The sequence below is a fragment of the Vigna unguiculata genome, chromosome 9 (assembly GCF_037176805.1).
Source record: "Vigna unguiculata cultivar grain cowpea cultivar isolate G323 ecotype 2 chromosome 9, ASM3717680v1, whole genome shotgun sequence".
Taxonomy (NCBI): Eukaryota; Viridiplantae; Streptophyta; class Magnoliopsida; order Fabales; family Fabaceae; genus Vigna; species Vigna unguiculata.
Window position 1 is genome coordinate 45,045,005 of NC_140800.1, and position 17,049 is coordinate 45,062,053.

Below are 17,049 nucleotides of genomic sequence, written 5' to 3' on the forward strand. Positions count from 1 at the left end.
GTAACGATCTGCATAAGAAAAAGTGATAAGTCTCTGGTTTGGTTGAATGAATGGCACGACCAATGAATCCTATCGGATTGCAAAAAAGAGCGCGACCAAAAAATCACTCAAAGCAACCATAAACCCTAGTCACCTCAATTCTTCCACACACGACACGTGTCAACCTTCAGCGCGTGCTGTGGATTTCCAAATTCTCTTTTTATTAAGCAGACGCAGAAGGAGCCTCTTTCTTCCTACCAACACAAAAACACAAACTCTCTCTCTCTCTCTCTCTCCTATCTCTTCTTCATCCTTCTTACTCTATCTGTTTCGCTCATCCTCTTTGTTCTCTGCAATGGGAATTCAAATTTAGAGGAACGCCAAACGGAGATTAGTAGAACCAGTGGAGAAAGATTACGAGGATGAAACAGAGGACTGGGTCCAGTGTCTCATCGTACAGTACGAGGGAGAACGAAGTAGCGGAAATCCTCGTGAAGCTCCGAAGTTTTATATTGGAATTCGGGTGCGTCCGCGGAATCCTTCCACAGTCGTGGGGTCGGAAGAAAAAGAGATCTGTGATTAGTGCTAATCCGAAAGCAGAGGAAGCTTCGAGCCCCGCAACCCCTCTCTCCTTCTCTCCCAGTGAATCCGATGAAAACCCAACCTCTCTCTTCAGACGAAACGTTTCTCTCAAAAGGGTATTTTCCTTTTCCTTTTATCTTTTATCTTTTATCTTTAATCTTTCAAATCTATGTTTTTTCTTCTGCGTCTCTTCTTTCGTCCTCGTAATTTGTGGGTTTACTTGAAAACTCGCAGAAGAGAGAACACTGTGTGAAGATTATACAGGATTTGAGCAAAGACAACGATTTACTCTCCGGGGTAACTTCTCTCTCTTTCTTCCTCTGTTTGAATTTAATCGATTGTAAGAGATGGGGTTTAGCGAGTAACCCGGTAACACGGGTTGTTTCCCGAGTTTCCGGTGTTTGGATTTGGACCGTCTTAAATAGAAGAGTGAAATTTTGAAAAGGAAAGAAGAAATCTTGCTTAACCGTCGTTGATCTGTGAAAAATTCCTTGCAGGAGATTAAGAACGTCCAGTGTTACTTTGACAAGTTGAAAGACTACAATTTGAAGTTGAAAGCAAGAAAACAAGAGGTATTATTACTGCCGCTACTGCTACTACTCCCACTAGTATGCCAATTTTCTTTTCTTTTCTTTTTGGGTTTATCTCTTTTTTTTTTTTTTTCTTTTTTGTTGGGTATTTCTCGTTCTAGTTATATTTATGTTGCTTTATCTTTTGTTTTTCTGATGGTGGGTCCACTTCTTTATTTAGATTTATTGATTTATTGATTATTGAATTGCTATTTTTTTTTTACAGCTAAGTCATGGCCCAATGCAAGGTGTTGTAGAACACAAGCAACCGCAGTTCTCCGGTGTGGCGCATCATCCACCGTTGATCTTGAATCAGTCGGCGTGCGGAGTCGCAACGGCGTCGTCGGGAGTAGCATCCTCGAGTAGTAACGATGTGGGCCCAATTGGAATTCCCGATCTGAACCTACCACTGGAAGAGTCCATGGGTTTGGAGTTTTGTGAACCGTTGGATATGAGTGTGAATGTGGCTAACAGGAATCTGAGTAGGGCCATGGCAGCTCAGGCCCGTCAGAATAGGCTTCACATTTACAGGTTCAAGAATTCAATAGGAATTAGTAAACCCCGTTACTCTTGTAGATGATGATGATGATATAATAATCATAATAATTATAATATTATTACTATCATTATATTAACCAAATCCTTTATTTTCATACACATAGAATTCTTCTTCCTATTCTTTCTCTCACTCTTTAGCATTAGTGTTGGTATTATTCCTAAGGAATTTAAAGTGTGTTCTGTTCACAGAACATAATGTATATATATCAGGGAAGCTCTCTCAGATTTTGTCGGATTTTTGTTTCGTGAATGATGATAATGATAATAACGTTTCTGATTCAGAGTTTAAGGCAATTTAAAAGCACCAATCGATGCAACGGTGTAGCATTTAGCATTACCTACTCACTGGTCACTGTGTCTTCTAGTTATTTTTTCAAACTATCTACTTTTAAATATAAATATTTTTGTTTATGTCTCATTAGATGTTTTTTTTTTCTATAATTATACGATTACGTTTAGTTTTTAAAGATTTTAATTACTAGTCATAAATGAATGCATGAAAATAATGATGATGACAATGTTGTGTTTTTAATTATTTTTTTTTATCGGCCTCGATCTCTCATAAATGGAATTTCTTAAAAATGAACCAAATATTAGCTTGTGCAGAAAGGAATCGATTAGTATGAGATAATGGTGCATGTTTGTGTGCTGTTTAACTATATTTTTTTTGTCTTTAGACCGTGCAAGACTATGAGTATCAACGCACGTGGGATAAGGTTGATGCACTTCAGTAACTCTACCCTCTGAGTAAAATAAGATTCAATTTAATTTTTTTTTAAATAAATAAAAATCTAAGTCACGCGCCGCCTTGTTGTGTTTTTAGTTAGGGTTTGTTTCAGTCTTGTACCTGTTTTAGATTGGGCCTGTCTTTTGGGCTTATGCATGGATTTTGTTTTTTTTTTCCTACTCTAGACCAAGGAAAACCCCAGTTTATTTGTAGATTGTATTGATATCTTCTTTAGCCTATGCTCCTCATTTTCGGTGAATCACATCTCAAATAATCTAAAATCTATAACTATAAACAGATACACCTCTTCTCCATTTTGTTTTTCTAATTTCACCCTCTTAATTACTAATTTTTAAATTTAAATAATTATTTATAATAAAAAAAATATTTTTTTATTTTATTATTTAGTAACTTTTTTTTTTAATTTAAATAATTATACCTAATAAAAAATTATTTATATAATATTACTTTAATATTTTTTACTCTTATCATTTTAGTAATTATTTTTTTACTTCAAATAATTATTTATTATAAAATAATTATTTTCTTTTATTATTTTGGTAATACTTTTCAAATTTAAATATTTTAATAATTATTATTTACACAAATTTTTTATAATATTTTTTATTTTAAATATTAAAATTATTTTATCTATGATTATATATCTATAATTATAAAAAATAATTTTTTAATTTAAATAATTTATATATATTTTAAAAAATATTATGCATAACGCCTCTGTTTACGTGCTTACCCTAGTCATCTAAAGAATACAGACAAAAAAATGTTTGGATGACAAATTTTAAATGGCAATTCATTTTTACAGAAATTTTGAAATAATTTACAATAAAATTATTCTCTTGGTAAATTTTTTAGAAGAAATTAAGATGTTAGAAGTTCTGTCAGATTAATTTAATTATTTAGACATGATGAAATTCACTTCAACCAACTGACATTTTTAAATTTTTGAATTCTGCAAAAGCTTCAAATATTATTTATAACACACTTTGAGTTTTGTCTATCTTGAAAGAAAAATATCAGATTTGGGAGGGGATTGTTAGCTGTCATGTGTAACAGTGAAATCCTTTAAGAAAAAATGTTACCTGAAGTTTTTGCTAATATCATACAAGAATGGTTGCACGTTAAATTAAAAATAAAATAAAATAAAATATATTTCTATGGTGATAAATTTATTTACGGGTGCAAATAATAAGACAATATTAAACATTATCTAACAATATAATTATGATTTGCATTGGATAATTTATTTCTCTTAAATATTAAATTATATCTTACTGCAACACAATATTCAATCTCATTCTGAAAAATGTGTCATTATATACCTTTCGGACTTTCACTCATTGCCCTGTATATAAAATGTAGCTTTTTTATATAAGAATATTAAACAAAATAAAATTTTTTAAAATTTAAAATTAGGTTGTGTAATTTAATTAATAGAAGTTGTCTAGTATAATCTTTCAAAATTTTATTGTAATTTGAGTACAAAGTAATTTAACTTATAGAAATATTAAACTATATTTTGATATTTTTCTTTTTTAATTTTTTTTATTTTAATGGTAAGTTTAGATTATTACTTTATTAAATACAAACAACTTCGGGTCATATTAAGTATCATAATAAACTTTGATATCTCAACGAAATTAAGATTTTAAAATTTATCAATAATTTATTATCATAAAAGAATACAAAATATAGAAACCATATCAAATTTATTATCATAAAAGAATACAAAATATAGAAACCATATCAAATATATGATAAAAATTATACTTTTACACAAATACTCAAAATATTTAAATCATAACATCATATATTTTTTTATAGTATTCACAAGTTAAATTCTATGCATAATAAAAAATAGTAAAATTCTAGTAAAAATTAAATAAGTTTACATTTTTTTTTTAATTTTATGTCGTATTACTTGTTTACTCTTCTCACCAAATAAAAACTTAAATTAAACCTAAACTTACCGAAAAATTAACATAATTAAAAAATTTCATTGATATGCGTGTTGTCATCACATTTCAACAAATTAAAAACTAATACAATTATTATTAAAATTTATTTTTTAATTAAAAATTAATACAAAATTGTAACATAATAATACTACTCAATTACATATTAATATAATTTAAATTTTATTCTTCTTTTTTTTTCGTCACAAATTTTGAATACACAAAACATTTATTTTACCTGTATAATTTCATTGTATTTTTATATTTTATTAGATAAATCGTAAAGGTTAAAACTGGATTAATTTATACTTTCACTCAAAATCAATAAAATAAAAAGTGTTTGTTACTTTGCATTAAAAAAAAACATCTAGCATATTTGGTTAAAGGTTACACCTAAGGTGACGTAGAGAAGATGCTTTTGTTATTTCATTATTTTTCTTTCTAGTTTTTAATTTAATTTAAATAATTTATATCAGATGAATTAAGTTTAATAAAATATTGATAAATTGATAAATTTTATAAACTTAAATTTGATTAAGTATTTATGAAAATAAATTATTTTTATGAATGTGTATTTGATTTATATATATATATATATATATATATATATATATATATATATATATATATATTCTACGACGTCGGAGGCATGCTCCCCTCCTGATTTTTTTCATATAGATTAATTAGTAAAATTTATATTATATTTATAATTTAAAAAAAAATAATTATAGGTAAAATTTAATTATTTAATAAATTTAAAAAGATAAAAAAAATTATTACCTTTTTACTTACTCATTCATTTACTATTGATTACTAATGTTATAATTTAATTGCTAATATCATATTCAACTAAAAATTAATTTAAAATTTTTACTTCAAAATTTTATTATCAATACTCTTAATTATTCAAATTTAAAAAATTTACTAATCATCTTTGAACTATAGAATTTTTAATAAGAATAAGAAGTACGTCCTACTTAAACAAAAAAAATTATTTTAATTAAACAAAATTATGAAATAAAATAGAAGATAAATTTTTTGTACATAATATAATTATTTATATTGAAAAAAATATATAACGGAAAATTGATAACTACTAAAATTCTTTATATTTCATGATATTTTTCCTGTAATCTTTTTATTAAATTCTTCAAGAAAATATTTTCTTTTTACATTTTTTTTAAGATTTTTAATTGACTATTAATTCTTTTATAGATAATTATTTTTTACAAAATTATGAATTTTGTAAATATTTTTTACAAGTTTTACTTTATGAAACCCTAACTATTTTACTAAAATATTGATAACAATTTTCTACAAATTACTTTTCAAAACAAAATTTATAAATATTTTTTATGAAAATAATTTCAAAACAAAATTAACAGGAAATGTTTTTTTTTAATAATATATGTTTTGATTTAATTATGGGTTCAATAATCTAAAAGCACAAAAAATTATTAATTATAATTAAATTGTATATTATATATATTTTTTGGTTGTATTAGTAATAATTATAAAACATCTAAATTTTAAATATTATTTTGGTTCTCCAAACTTAATTAATATATATATATATATATATATATATATAAATCTTTCATAATTTTAACTATTTTAACTATCTTGTTTTCAGACACGAATAAATTATGCTTATTATTAAAAAATATGAATGAATAGTACTCCCTAATAAATTTTAGTACAGTGATAATGGTTGGATGTAATAATTTGTCAAAATGTTATTCATAAAGGCTAATTTCTTCTAACTGTTTTTGTTTTTTCTTGGAAAGTGTGTGCAAGCTTTTTAAAAAAACAAAAAATCAACCTGTAACTAAATTTCTTTTACGGTTTAATCCATAAAAGAAGCTTATTAGAAAATCAATTCTTCATCTACTTTAGTAATTTCAGCCCACATTCCATAAAATTTTATATTTCAAATATAAATTTTTATGTTTTATAAAATATTTTGAAATATAAAATAAAAAAATCATTTTGAATTGTATTGTCAAGAATATAAATAAATTTTGAATTATATAGTTTGAAATATAAAAATTATATTTTGAATTATGTACTCTAAAATATAAAAAATTATATTTTGGATTGTATGTTTTAAATATATATATAAGAAAGAAACATTTCAGACTGTACTCGGAATACAAAATTTTCATTTTATATTACACAATTTATGAGTGTACAAGAAGAAATATATTAAAGTTCAGAAAGAAATATACCGAGGTTAAGAAAAATATATACGGAGGTGCCAGAAGACAAAATGCATGGGCCATGATACTACTCCATAGTCCACTGCTATTTGTTTTGATGACGAAATTTTGAATTTTGGATTTTTTTTATGCATATATGTGATAATGTATAAAATAATTTGACTACAAATCAAATGCACCACCTTCTTTAACAATGCAAAAAAATATATAACTATTTTTTTTTTATGTTGTATGACTTGTATAGTTACAGTAAAATTAATCTATATTATTGAATTCATCTAAATAGATATAGTTGAAATTAAAAGTTGATATATTAATTTGTACTCGTACTCACATTATTCTGATACACTTACATCATTAAAATAATGTCGACCTAAATTGGTTTGTGATTGAAAATATTTTATTATTGTAATGCTCGTCTCAATCCAACAATTTTCATGATTTGTAAAATATTTTATTATTGCAATAAATACATTGAAATAAAATATTAAAATATTTTATATTGCTCTCTATAAATTAAAGATAACTTCTTATTAAATGATATAAATTTGTTATAATTTCTTTTGTTGTAAAACATAACTTATTCATGTGTATCAATATACTTTTAAATTTAAATTTATTTTATTTTATTTTTTTAAGAAATTTTTATTATAATAGAAAATATTGCTATTTAATGATTAAAAAAATTATTATAATACAGTTTACTTAGATTTTTATATTTTTTGTTGTTGAGAATCAATTACAATGATCTCATAATTTTTACTTTGGTCACGAGAGTAAGAAACAACTAGACCTATTCCTAAAGTGTTTTTCCGAAGACTTTGAAGTCTAAAAAGAGGAGGTTACTTTCTGAACAATAATAACTGATGATGATTGAAGAATGATTAATGGAGTAAATGATAGAATAGAATATTACTCCTTACTCCTTTTCTGCACCAAACACTCTCGGAAAAAGGAAAAGACAAAATACAAGTGATAAAAGAAAAGTTAACTTATGTTTTGGTAATGTGTAGAGTTAAGACAGACAATAATTGTTATTTCACCACCTACTAAAATTTTATTATCCACTAATTGACGTTAGAGAGGCCGTTTCAGCATCCTTTTAACATTCACTTAGAAATGCGTCGAAGTAAAATTAATATTCTACTTCAAATAAATTTTTTTATCTTTTATATAACTTATGCAACACAAACTATAAACCAAAAGTTGTTCTACATTAAAATTCATGTCTGGTGTTTTTTTTAATCTGTTATTTACGGTAACAATAACGAGTTTTCAAAATTAGTAACATTTAAACATAATCAGTTTAATGTGGTCCAAAGTATGACATTAAAAAAATTACAAAAGCCAATCATACCATGATTGCGGGCCAATGCAAAATAAACTTGTTGTCGACATATTTGAATTAAATTGTTATAAATTAAGTAGAAATAGGCACTGAAATAAAAAATAATTAATAGTGACTTGAAGCTTTTGGATAAACAGATAGAATAATCGACTATTGTCCCACCGCGCACATTCCAAACAATTCAAAAGCAGTACATTTAACAACGAAATTGGCAAAATGTAAGAACGGATAAATGGGAATGAAAGTGAAAGTTCATAGGTTGTAGATACACGAATAGCAGCAAAGGTAGATGATGCATTGGTAGTTACCATTAGGCATAGCCTAAGTTTGATCCAGCTAATGATCATACTGCTCCTCCTCACCTTCTTCATCAAAGTCTTCTTCCTCATCTGCAGTTGCATCTTGGTACTGCTGGTACTCTGCCACCAAATCATTCATATTGCTCTCTGCCTCTGTGAACTCCATCTCGTCCATTCCTTCCCCAGTGTACCAATGCAAAAAGGCCTTGCGCCTGTACATAGCAGTGAACTGCTCACTCACCCTCCTAAACATCTCCTGAATTGATGTTGAGTTCCCAATAAAAGTGGATGACATCTTTAAATTCTTGGGAGGAATATCACACACACTGGACTTCACATTGTTGGGAATCCATTCAACAAAGTACGACGAGTTCTTGTTCTGCACATTGATCATCTGTTCATCTACCTCTTTGGTGCTCATCTTTCCCCTGAACATAGCAGATGCAGTCAGGTATCGGCCATGCCTAGGATCAGCAGCACACATCATATTTTTGGCATCCCACATCTGCTGAGTCAGCTCTGGGACCGTAAGGGAGACATACTGCTGAGACCCACGAGAAGTGAGAGGTGCAAACCCCACCATAAAGAAGTGAAGACGGGGAAATGGAATCAGATTCACAGCCAGCTTCCTGAGGTCAGAGTTCAGTTGTCCAGGGAACCTAAGACAACATGTAACCCCACTCATGGTTGCAGAAATAAGATGGTTGAGATCGCCAACTGCAATACACCATGAGGAGATAAATCAGTAAAACTTATATTTATTTCTATGCCTAATCTGAGAACAAATGTGTCACTACAAGACAATACTCACAGCTAGGAGTGCTGAGTTTCAATGTCCTAAAGCAAATGTCATAAAGAGCCTCATTGTCAAGAACCATGCACTCGTCTGCATTTTCAACCAGTTGGTGTACAGATAAAGTGGCATTGTACGGCTCCACAACTGTGTCAGAAACCTTGGGAGATGGGAAAACAGAGAAAGTGAGCATCATTCGGTCTGGGTATTCCTCCCTAATCTTTGATATCAAAAGTGTTCCCATGCCGGAACCTGTGCCTCCTCCAAGAGAGTGGCACACTTGAAAACCTGAGGAAATTAAATTAGCCATATAGCATTAGTGAAACGAACTCTGATTCCCAGCAGCAGCGGCCAAGTATGAGACAAATGACATTCGACATTTAAGCATTTCAATAAAATTCAAATGTAATTGAAACCCCATTACAAGACGATGAAAGCATACCAACCACATTCTGTTGTGGGTCATGCTCTCCTGGATTAATATTATGAGTTTGCTATGTAATAACTCATAGCTGAACAAAATTAAACAAAACTTGTTTCATGAATCTGCATTGCTAGTATGAAGTTGTTTTCCATTTCAATCTATGAATTCAGGTGCAAGGGGTAAATTAATATACTGCAGTAACTTATTCCCAGAATTAAAATCCAATTTGAATACATACTTTCATGTACTATGTGCAGTGTTTGAGAACCAGCGAAAGATAATGAGAAAAATTACATTTATACATCAAAATAACAATTTAGACAGTTGCTTGATTGAGAAAGTACAGATAGAGAGTATCAATGTTGGATTATCATCAATGTTACTATTATTATTATATTAAGAAATAGTCAAATATCATCCCAACCACAATGTAAGTAGAAAAATAACCAGATTTCATAAAGTTCTATTTAATTAATTATAAAATAGAGAAAGTTAAGATGGTCCCTACCTGTCGTCATTGAAGACAACAGGGGTCATATTTAACAGCTCAGCCCAGTCATATTCTCCCAAAAACAAGCAATACAATTGCATAATGTCAACAAGAAAGATAAAATAAAATAAATAATTAAGATTTGAGAAAGCAATTATTGAAGTAGAAATATGGCATAAAAAAAATCCTGATTCTTGATACAGTGATACAACTCCAGATCTACTATATTATTTTTTGATTATGATAGATCTAAAAAAATTAAACATTGTGCAAGGGCAGTGAATGTAGCACTATCCAAGTAACCAGGAAAGGGAAGAGTAGATGCCGGTCCATGTTCAATTTGTATCTAAGATTCAATATATAGGGTCCACTATCATGCCAAAACCAAACATGACCAGTTCCTAAACATAGTCACCAGATATACAACAATGGAGCAAAAACTAACAGCAGCTTTTTATGCAGGTTGAGTTCAACTTGAACATTGGATCTCATAGAACCACATACATAAAAGATTTCAGTAAACTCATTCTTCCATTAGAATTTAAAATGAATCTGGATCTTATGCTCCATTTATCATAATGTTCAAAATCTGTTACCATTCAGATCTAAGTCTTCGACATCCATGAGACTGAAAGAAACACATAGATCCAGTCCATGACCGTCTACTCTAAATGACAAAGGAAGTTCGAAACAATTGCAATACACGGCAATAGAAGAGAGAGAGAGGCAGGCGTCAATACGGAAACTATACAGATCTGAAGATCCATCCTTGTTCAGGTATTAAGGCATTAGAAAATAGAAAGACAGAGAAAAGTTAACCCACTCCAATCAAAAGATGACAAATGCAGAGATTACATATGTGAACGTTTGAAATGGAAAGCGAAGAAATAGGTGTATTAAAACATACCTTGCAAGCAATCACAGTTTTCAGCCTCTTTACGAACAACATCGAGAACGGAGTCGATCAACTCAGCGCCTTCTGTGTAATGACCTTTGGCCCAATTGTTACCAGCACCGGACTGTCCGAAGACAAAGTTATCAGGGCGGAAGATCTTGCCGTAGGGGCCAGATCTGATGCTGTCCATGGTCCCAGGTTCGAGATCCATAAGAACAGCTCTAGGAACGTACCTTCCGCCAGATGCCTCATTGTAATAGACATTGATTCTTTCGAGTTGGATGTCGGAGTTTCCAAGACCGTTGTACTTTCCGGTGGGATCTATGCCGTGCTCGTCGCAGATGACCTCCCAGAATTTGGAACCGATTTGGTTGCCACATTGGCCTCCCTGAACGTGCAAGATCTCTCTCATGTTTCCGACGAAGGGAGGAAGAAAGGAAGAGAGAGATTTAGGGTTTGGAGTTTTGTTTGGCGGTGGGAGGGAAAGGAACCCAAATGCAGTGCGATGCGTTCAGGAGAGTGCAGTCATTTATGGAATTGGGGAGAGAGAAGAGAGGGATATTCGGAGGTTAAGATGGTAATAATGGAGGGCGGGATATTTTGTTTTCGAGTGAGGTATCCTGTGCCGTTCATTCTTCAAGGGTGACAGCCATGTTACCGCTACCAACCATACCAGCGCATAACTTCGTTCACGTTATCCCTCAGACCCCACTCTCTCATTCTTCATTTACGTTCTTACCCATCCATCATTGCCTATATTCGGTGCATTTTCTATTCAGATCAAATCCATTGCAACACCCAATCATAATTTTCTCTTTAGTTTTTTTTTTTCTTTCAAAATTAAAACAATACAAACTTAAATTCATCGTCTGTCAAGTACCCGTAATTCTATTATTATAATGTTAATTATCTCTGCATAAAAATATATATATTTTACTGTTTTAGGTCCAATTATGTTGTTTTTGTAAGAATTTAGTTACATAATTCATTTTCTAATTTTTCAATTTTGTATTTAGACGTTGTCTAGTTTAACTTAACTGATTCACTATTCTTACAGTATCTACCTTTTAAAAGATAACTCCTTCCGGAAATTTCAAATTTACAATATGATTTATGATACATATAATGGATTCTAGGAAGTAACCAAACATCTAGGAAGTAACCAAACATACACTTCGCTACTTAATAACATGTTATTTAATAATTAATTATAACATATGTTGGTATTGAGAATGCATTAGCATTTTTTTTTTAAATTAGTTCACAATAGTTACATCTTTCTATATGTACATTTAACACCTGATTTTATAAATACATGATATATTAAAAACATAATATTTATGTTATGTAAGTATTATTAAAGGTATTGCTGAGATAAACCTGTAACTATTATATTTGAATAAATAAATTACAGTTAATTTTTAAATTTATGAAAACGCCTAAACAAAATCTAACCTAAGATTATTAGAGTATATTAATTGTAGAACAAAATAACTTGGTTTTAAAAATTGTCATAACAAATTGTTTTAAGAATTACAATTGAATATATATATATATATATATATATATATATATATATATATATATATATATATATATCATTACCTACATAAATTAAAAATAATAGTACTCTAAATTTTTGCTAGCTTTCCTTGTCTTAAAATAAATTTTCCTAAAGTTAAAGTTCCACAACTTATTATATTAAGTTACTCCCAACTAGAGGTATAATGCAAAGTAACCAAACAATGACAAAAATCATTATAAGAAAAAAAAAAACTCACTATAAAGTATATTTATAAGTTGGCATACGATATAATTAATATACTCTTAATCAATAAGTTCTCATATGATAAACCAGTTTATTGAATTATAAGTTTTTGACAAAACTAAATGTTAAAGGTAAAATGTTACAAAACAATATAAGTGCAAATATTTCATTGTGTAAATAAAACTTATATTTTTAGACAAAAATGTATTATTATGTAATTATTAGACATGTTTTTACTAGTTATTTTCATTGTCACATTCTTAAATAACAAATTTTGACATTAGATATTAGTTATAAACTTACAATCAATTGGTACAAGAGTGGTCGTTACACACATCTTTTGTTCCTAATAATATCAATTGACATTCATTGTCTTGTACTTTACATTTTTTAAATAAAAAAAGTAATGTTACTATTAATTATAATGTTTAATTTAATAATTTTTTTTATTTTAATGGATGAAGAATAAATAATTGATTAAAAAAATAGTTATTCACTCGAAAAAGTGAAAAGAGATTGAATAAAGAATGAATAAGATTAAATTAACTTCTTAAAGATTTTTATTTAATTGGAGGATTAAATAGTTTTGTTTGAATTTTACTACAACTGATTTATAATTTAAATATAATTTAAAAAAATGCAGATAAATATCTTGTATATATAAATGAAAATTTTGAATGATATATATACACAACTTTAGTTGTTTTATTAAATTGTGTACTTCAATCACCTAATCTAAACTTTAATTTAGCTAGAGAAATAATTTTGAATTAAAGTTCAGTTTAGAAATGAATTATAAGTGATAAAGGTGCAGTTAATGTTAGAAATAAATGAAAAATTGAATACAAGGACAAACAAAGGAAATACCTCTAAATTAGAGGGAAAAAAAAATGACCCCTCACCCTCTCCGGATATATTTATCCATGTGGTATATGTTTTTTTTTTTTTTTATTCTACTGAAGTGTTTTTTAGTTATTAAATTATAGACTAATTTCGCTTTTGGATGTTACGTGTACTGTGACATGATACAGGATATTTCTAAAAACATCAATACGTGCATGTTGTGGGCATATTTTATGGAATTTTAATTTTATGGTTAACATAATAATAACTATTCATAATTATAAAATGTTTATAATCTAAAATTAAGATAATAAATAAATTTATGGTTGTCTAGTATATTTTTTAAGAAATCATATAAAAATATGTGATGAAATAAATAAATTATATATATATATATATATATTAAAGTTTAATGATTTAGTTTTATTAATAAAAATAACATTTTTTTTTCTATTTTTCTTTGTCTTTTTTAAGATTTTTAAATAATTTCTCAATTTTTTTTTTAAATTTGCAATCTAGGAGATAATAGAGAACACAACACTTTGAACCCATTCGATTGTATTTTTTAGTAAGTTTTTTTTTGTTTTGTTCACTCACACTCTTAGTTTTCGTTTGTATGACTTTCATAATTTGCATGCCATTTTCTAGAGTTAAGTGGAATGTGTTAATTTTTAGAGTTTAGTGTAAAACCCCATTTTATTTCTCTCTTCTCTACCACTTCACACTCACTGAAAAACACCCCACATACCCAACTCTCCTTTACTCTGCACTGGTCCCTCTCTTTCTCTCAACCAGAGTTCAACATTCATACTGACCCATCCTTCTTCTTGATTTTCAGCAAACAAATCAGAAGGGTCAGTTGATACCTCCCTCCTAGCTAAACCTCCATCCTCTCAAAGTAAGTAGAAATTTCTTCTCACGTCTCATCAATTTCGAATTCTGGAAGTTATTTTCGAGCCAAACAGAAATTAGGGCCCTATCCTTACTGTATGAACCTTCATTTCAGTCTCTTAGGTTGTAAATTGGAGTGCCTCACTATGAGAAGCCATAATAGTGGTTTGGTGATCAATTAAGGCAAGGGAAACTAACCTATCATCATATTTTTGCGAACAAATCATTGATATAGGTTAGAATTGCATGAATTGGATGTTGACTGATGAGTGTGAACAATTGTATGTGGTAGAATTCGTATTGGGCATGAATTGTGTGGCTTGCATGTTGAGACAACTCGAAATTCTGATGATTTCACCCAGACGAGTAGTTTCCACATGAGCGAAAATATTTAAATTATATTTTTTTTGAAATTTACATTATTAATGTTGTATTAATTGTTGTTGATTTCAATTTATTAAAAACATTATAATTAGTAAAATAAATAATTTATAATTTGGTAAGATTTTTGGAGAGTTTGGTTGCTTATGTTAATTTAGAAAATTTCGGTCATAAAAAATTTTCATGGTTTATTGAAAATTAAAAAAATCAATTGAGTTTTCGTTGTTTATTTTTTATTTAAATTCGATGATGTGGTGGTTAATTGGATTATATAATTTTATTATTTTACTTAGTTGTCTCGGATATATTATTTTATATTTTTATATTTTTATGAATTTATGAAACTACAGTTTTATAATTTTATAATATTATAATCTTTTAATTTTATAATATCATAAATATATGATCTCATAATTTATAGTTTTATAATTGAGATTTTGTAAGTGTTTTTTTTTTTTAAAGATTTGAGTTATTGTATAAGTTAGTTGATGTGAAATTGTGTTCATGGTATAACTTTGCGGAAACAAATTTATTATGCAAACTTATCACTTAAGAAAAACAAGACTAAAATAATAAAATAATAAAATTTCTTTATAGTTGTTTCACTCAGACACGTGCTTTGTTCAGTCGAGAGAATTGTGATTAGAAGTAAAACAATAAATAAAATAACTTTTATTTTATATCACGCAGCTAGAATTATATTATTCGCTAAAGCTAGACAGCTGCTAAACTATACATTATAATAAATAATTAAAATTTTGAGAAGCAAAATTTCATTATTCTTGTTGAGAAATTCTGTCTATCATTCAAGTGACTTTTATATGATTGAACTAATATATTTTAAAATTGATAAATATTATGAACATATGTATACATATAATTTTATGTACTACCTTGAAATAAAAGAACTGAGAATGAAGCTTCAAATGTTTTTATTAATGTTTGGTGGAACATAAATCATATAAAACTTTTCATAACATTGAATGTTAGAAAAAATATTAACAACTAAATAATATATGTGCGGATTGAATCGAGTTGTTATACATATATATTTTGTTAATGCTGAATGTTACAACATTAGTTTACCGTTGTTATAAGTGTGTATAACTATTGTAATCATGGTAATATATGTATTGACAAAAATTAAGTTCAATATCAATATAAACTTATAAAAATTAAGTTACCATGCATGCAACTATCCGTACCTTTGCAGATGTAATCTTTCATTTATTGTAAAGAGCATAACACATTTATTATAACTAATGATACGTTAACGCCTTGCTTTTCATTGACGGAACATTCATAGTAGATGCAACAACCTTAATTATATTTTATTTACCATCTTAGTGTTATTTTTTACCAAATATGCTATTTATTTAAAGCTTGGGATAATTTATTTTTTCAATCACTCAAATTCATTTTTTTATTTTATTTAGCATCTCGGATTAAAAAAGGTAAGAAAAAAAGATAATGTATAGATACTTCAAAATTTGTCTCATATTAATTAGTTTTGACTGAAACCGATATTTTATTCCCCAAAGAAAGATACGACATGGGTCCACATCATCACATTATTGTTTTTATTTATTTATTTTAGCTAGTACCATGTGAGTCTAAAAATTAAAAGTTTAAGAAAAATGGAGACTCATCCTCTGTTTTTATTTATTTTGTAGATCAAGATCATGTGCATGGTTGTCATCTCCCTCAATGTCATTTACTGATGACTTAGCTTATTATTGTAAAAAAAGACAATGCAAGATTGGATTCACGATAACCATATCCAGTTAAGGTTAAAAAAAATAGATTCTTTCTCCACCAGTTTGTTTCTCTCTTTTACTTTTTTTTTTAAATTGTATTATGTTAAAAACTATATTTTAAATTATGAAATATAGAAATTCAAAATGAAGATTCTAAATTAGAAGCTAAATTGAATTTTCCTAGTATACGATATGTCGAATGAAGTTATGAAGGTGTAAAGAAAACTGACCAAAAAGAAATCTTAAATTTAAATTGAACTAAACAAATTTCCGTTTGATTTGTTTAATGTAGAATTTATATAAACATAGGTTAATCTCTAATATGTCCAACCGTTTTAAAAATGATAAGTATTCTTATAAAAACTAAAATATTAGAATATATATATATATATATATATATATATATATATATATATATATATAATTAAAACCCCTTTTATCTATCAAAATATCACATGTTCTCTCCAAAAAATTATTTGACTTCTGTAGCTAATTATGACTAGTTAATATACTTATTTTTAAAAATATACAAAATCTGTTATTGCAGTTC

The 17,049-nt window shown here is 27.9% G+C and overlaps 2 protein-coding genes across 2 annotated transcripts; one reads left to right on the top strand and one right to left on the bottom strand.

Annotated features, from left to right (window-relative positions):
• Nucleotides 1-229: 229 nt before the first annotated feature.
• On the top strand, nucleotides 230-1,969 carry LOC114162501 (uncharacterized). The gene is made up of 4 exons (XM_028046416.2): nucleotides 230-677; nucleotides 796-858; nucleotides 1,059-1,133; nucleotides 1,357-1,969. Exons 1-4 carry the CDS (start codon nucleotides 402-404, stop codon nucleotides 1,708-1,710), a joined length of 768 nt encoding a protein of 255 aa, XP_027902217.1. The 5' UTR covers nucleotides 230-401; the 3' UTR covers nucleotides 1,711-1,969.
• A 6,084-nt stretch (nucleotides 1,970-8,053) lies between these two features.
• TUB5 (tubulin beta-5 chain) lies at nucleotides 8,054-11,412 on the bottom strand. Its single transcript, XM_028086905.2, has 3 exons — nucleotides 10,872-11,412; nucleotides 9,069-9,338; nucleotides 8,054-8,974 (listed from the first exon to the last, which is right to left on the bottom strand). The coding sequence occupies exons 1-3, from the start codon at nucleotides 11,269-11,271 to the stop codon at nucleotides 8,295-8,297; spliced, it is 1,350 nt and encodes a 449-aa protein (XP_027942706.1). The 5' UTR covers nucleotides 11,272-11,412; the 3' UTR covers nucleotides 8,054-8,294.
• Between the last annotated feature and the right edge of the window lie 5,637 nt (nucleotides 11,413-17,049).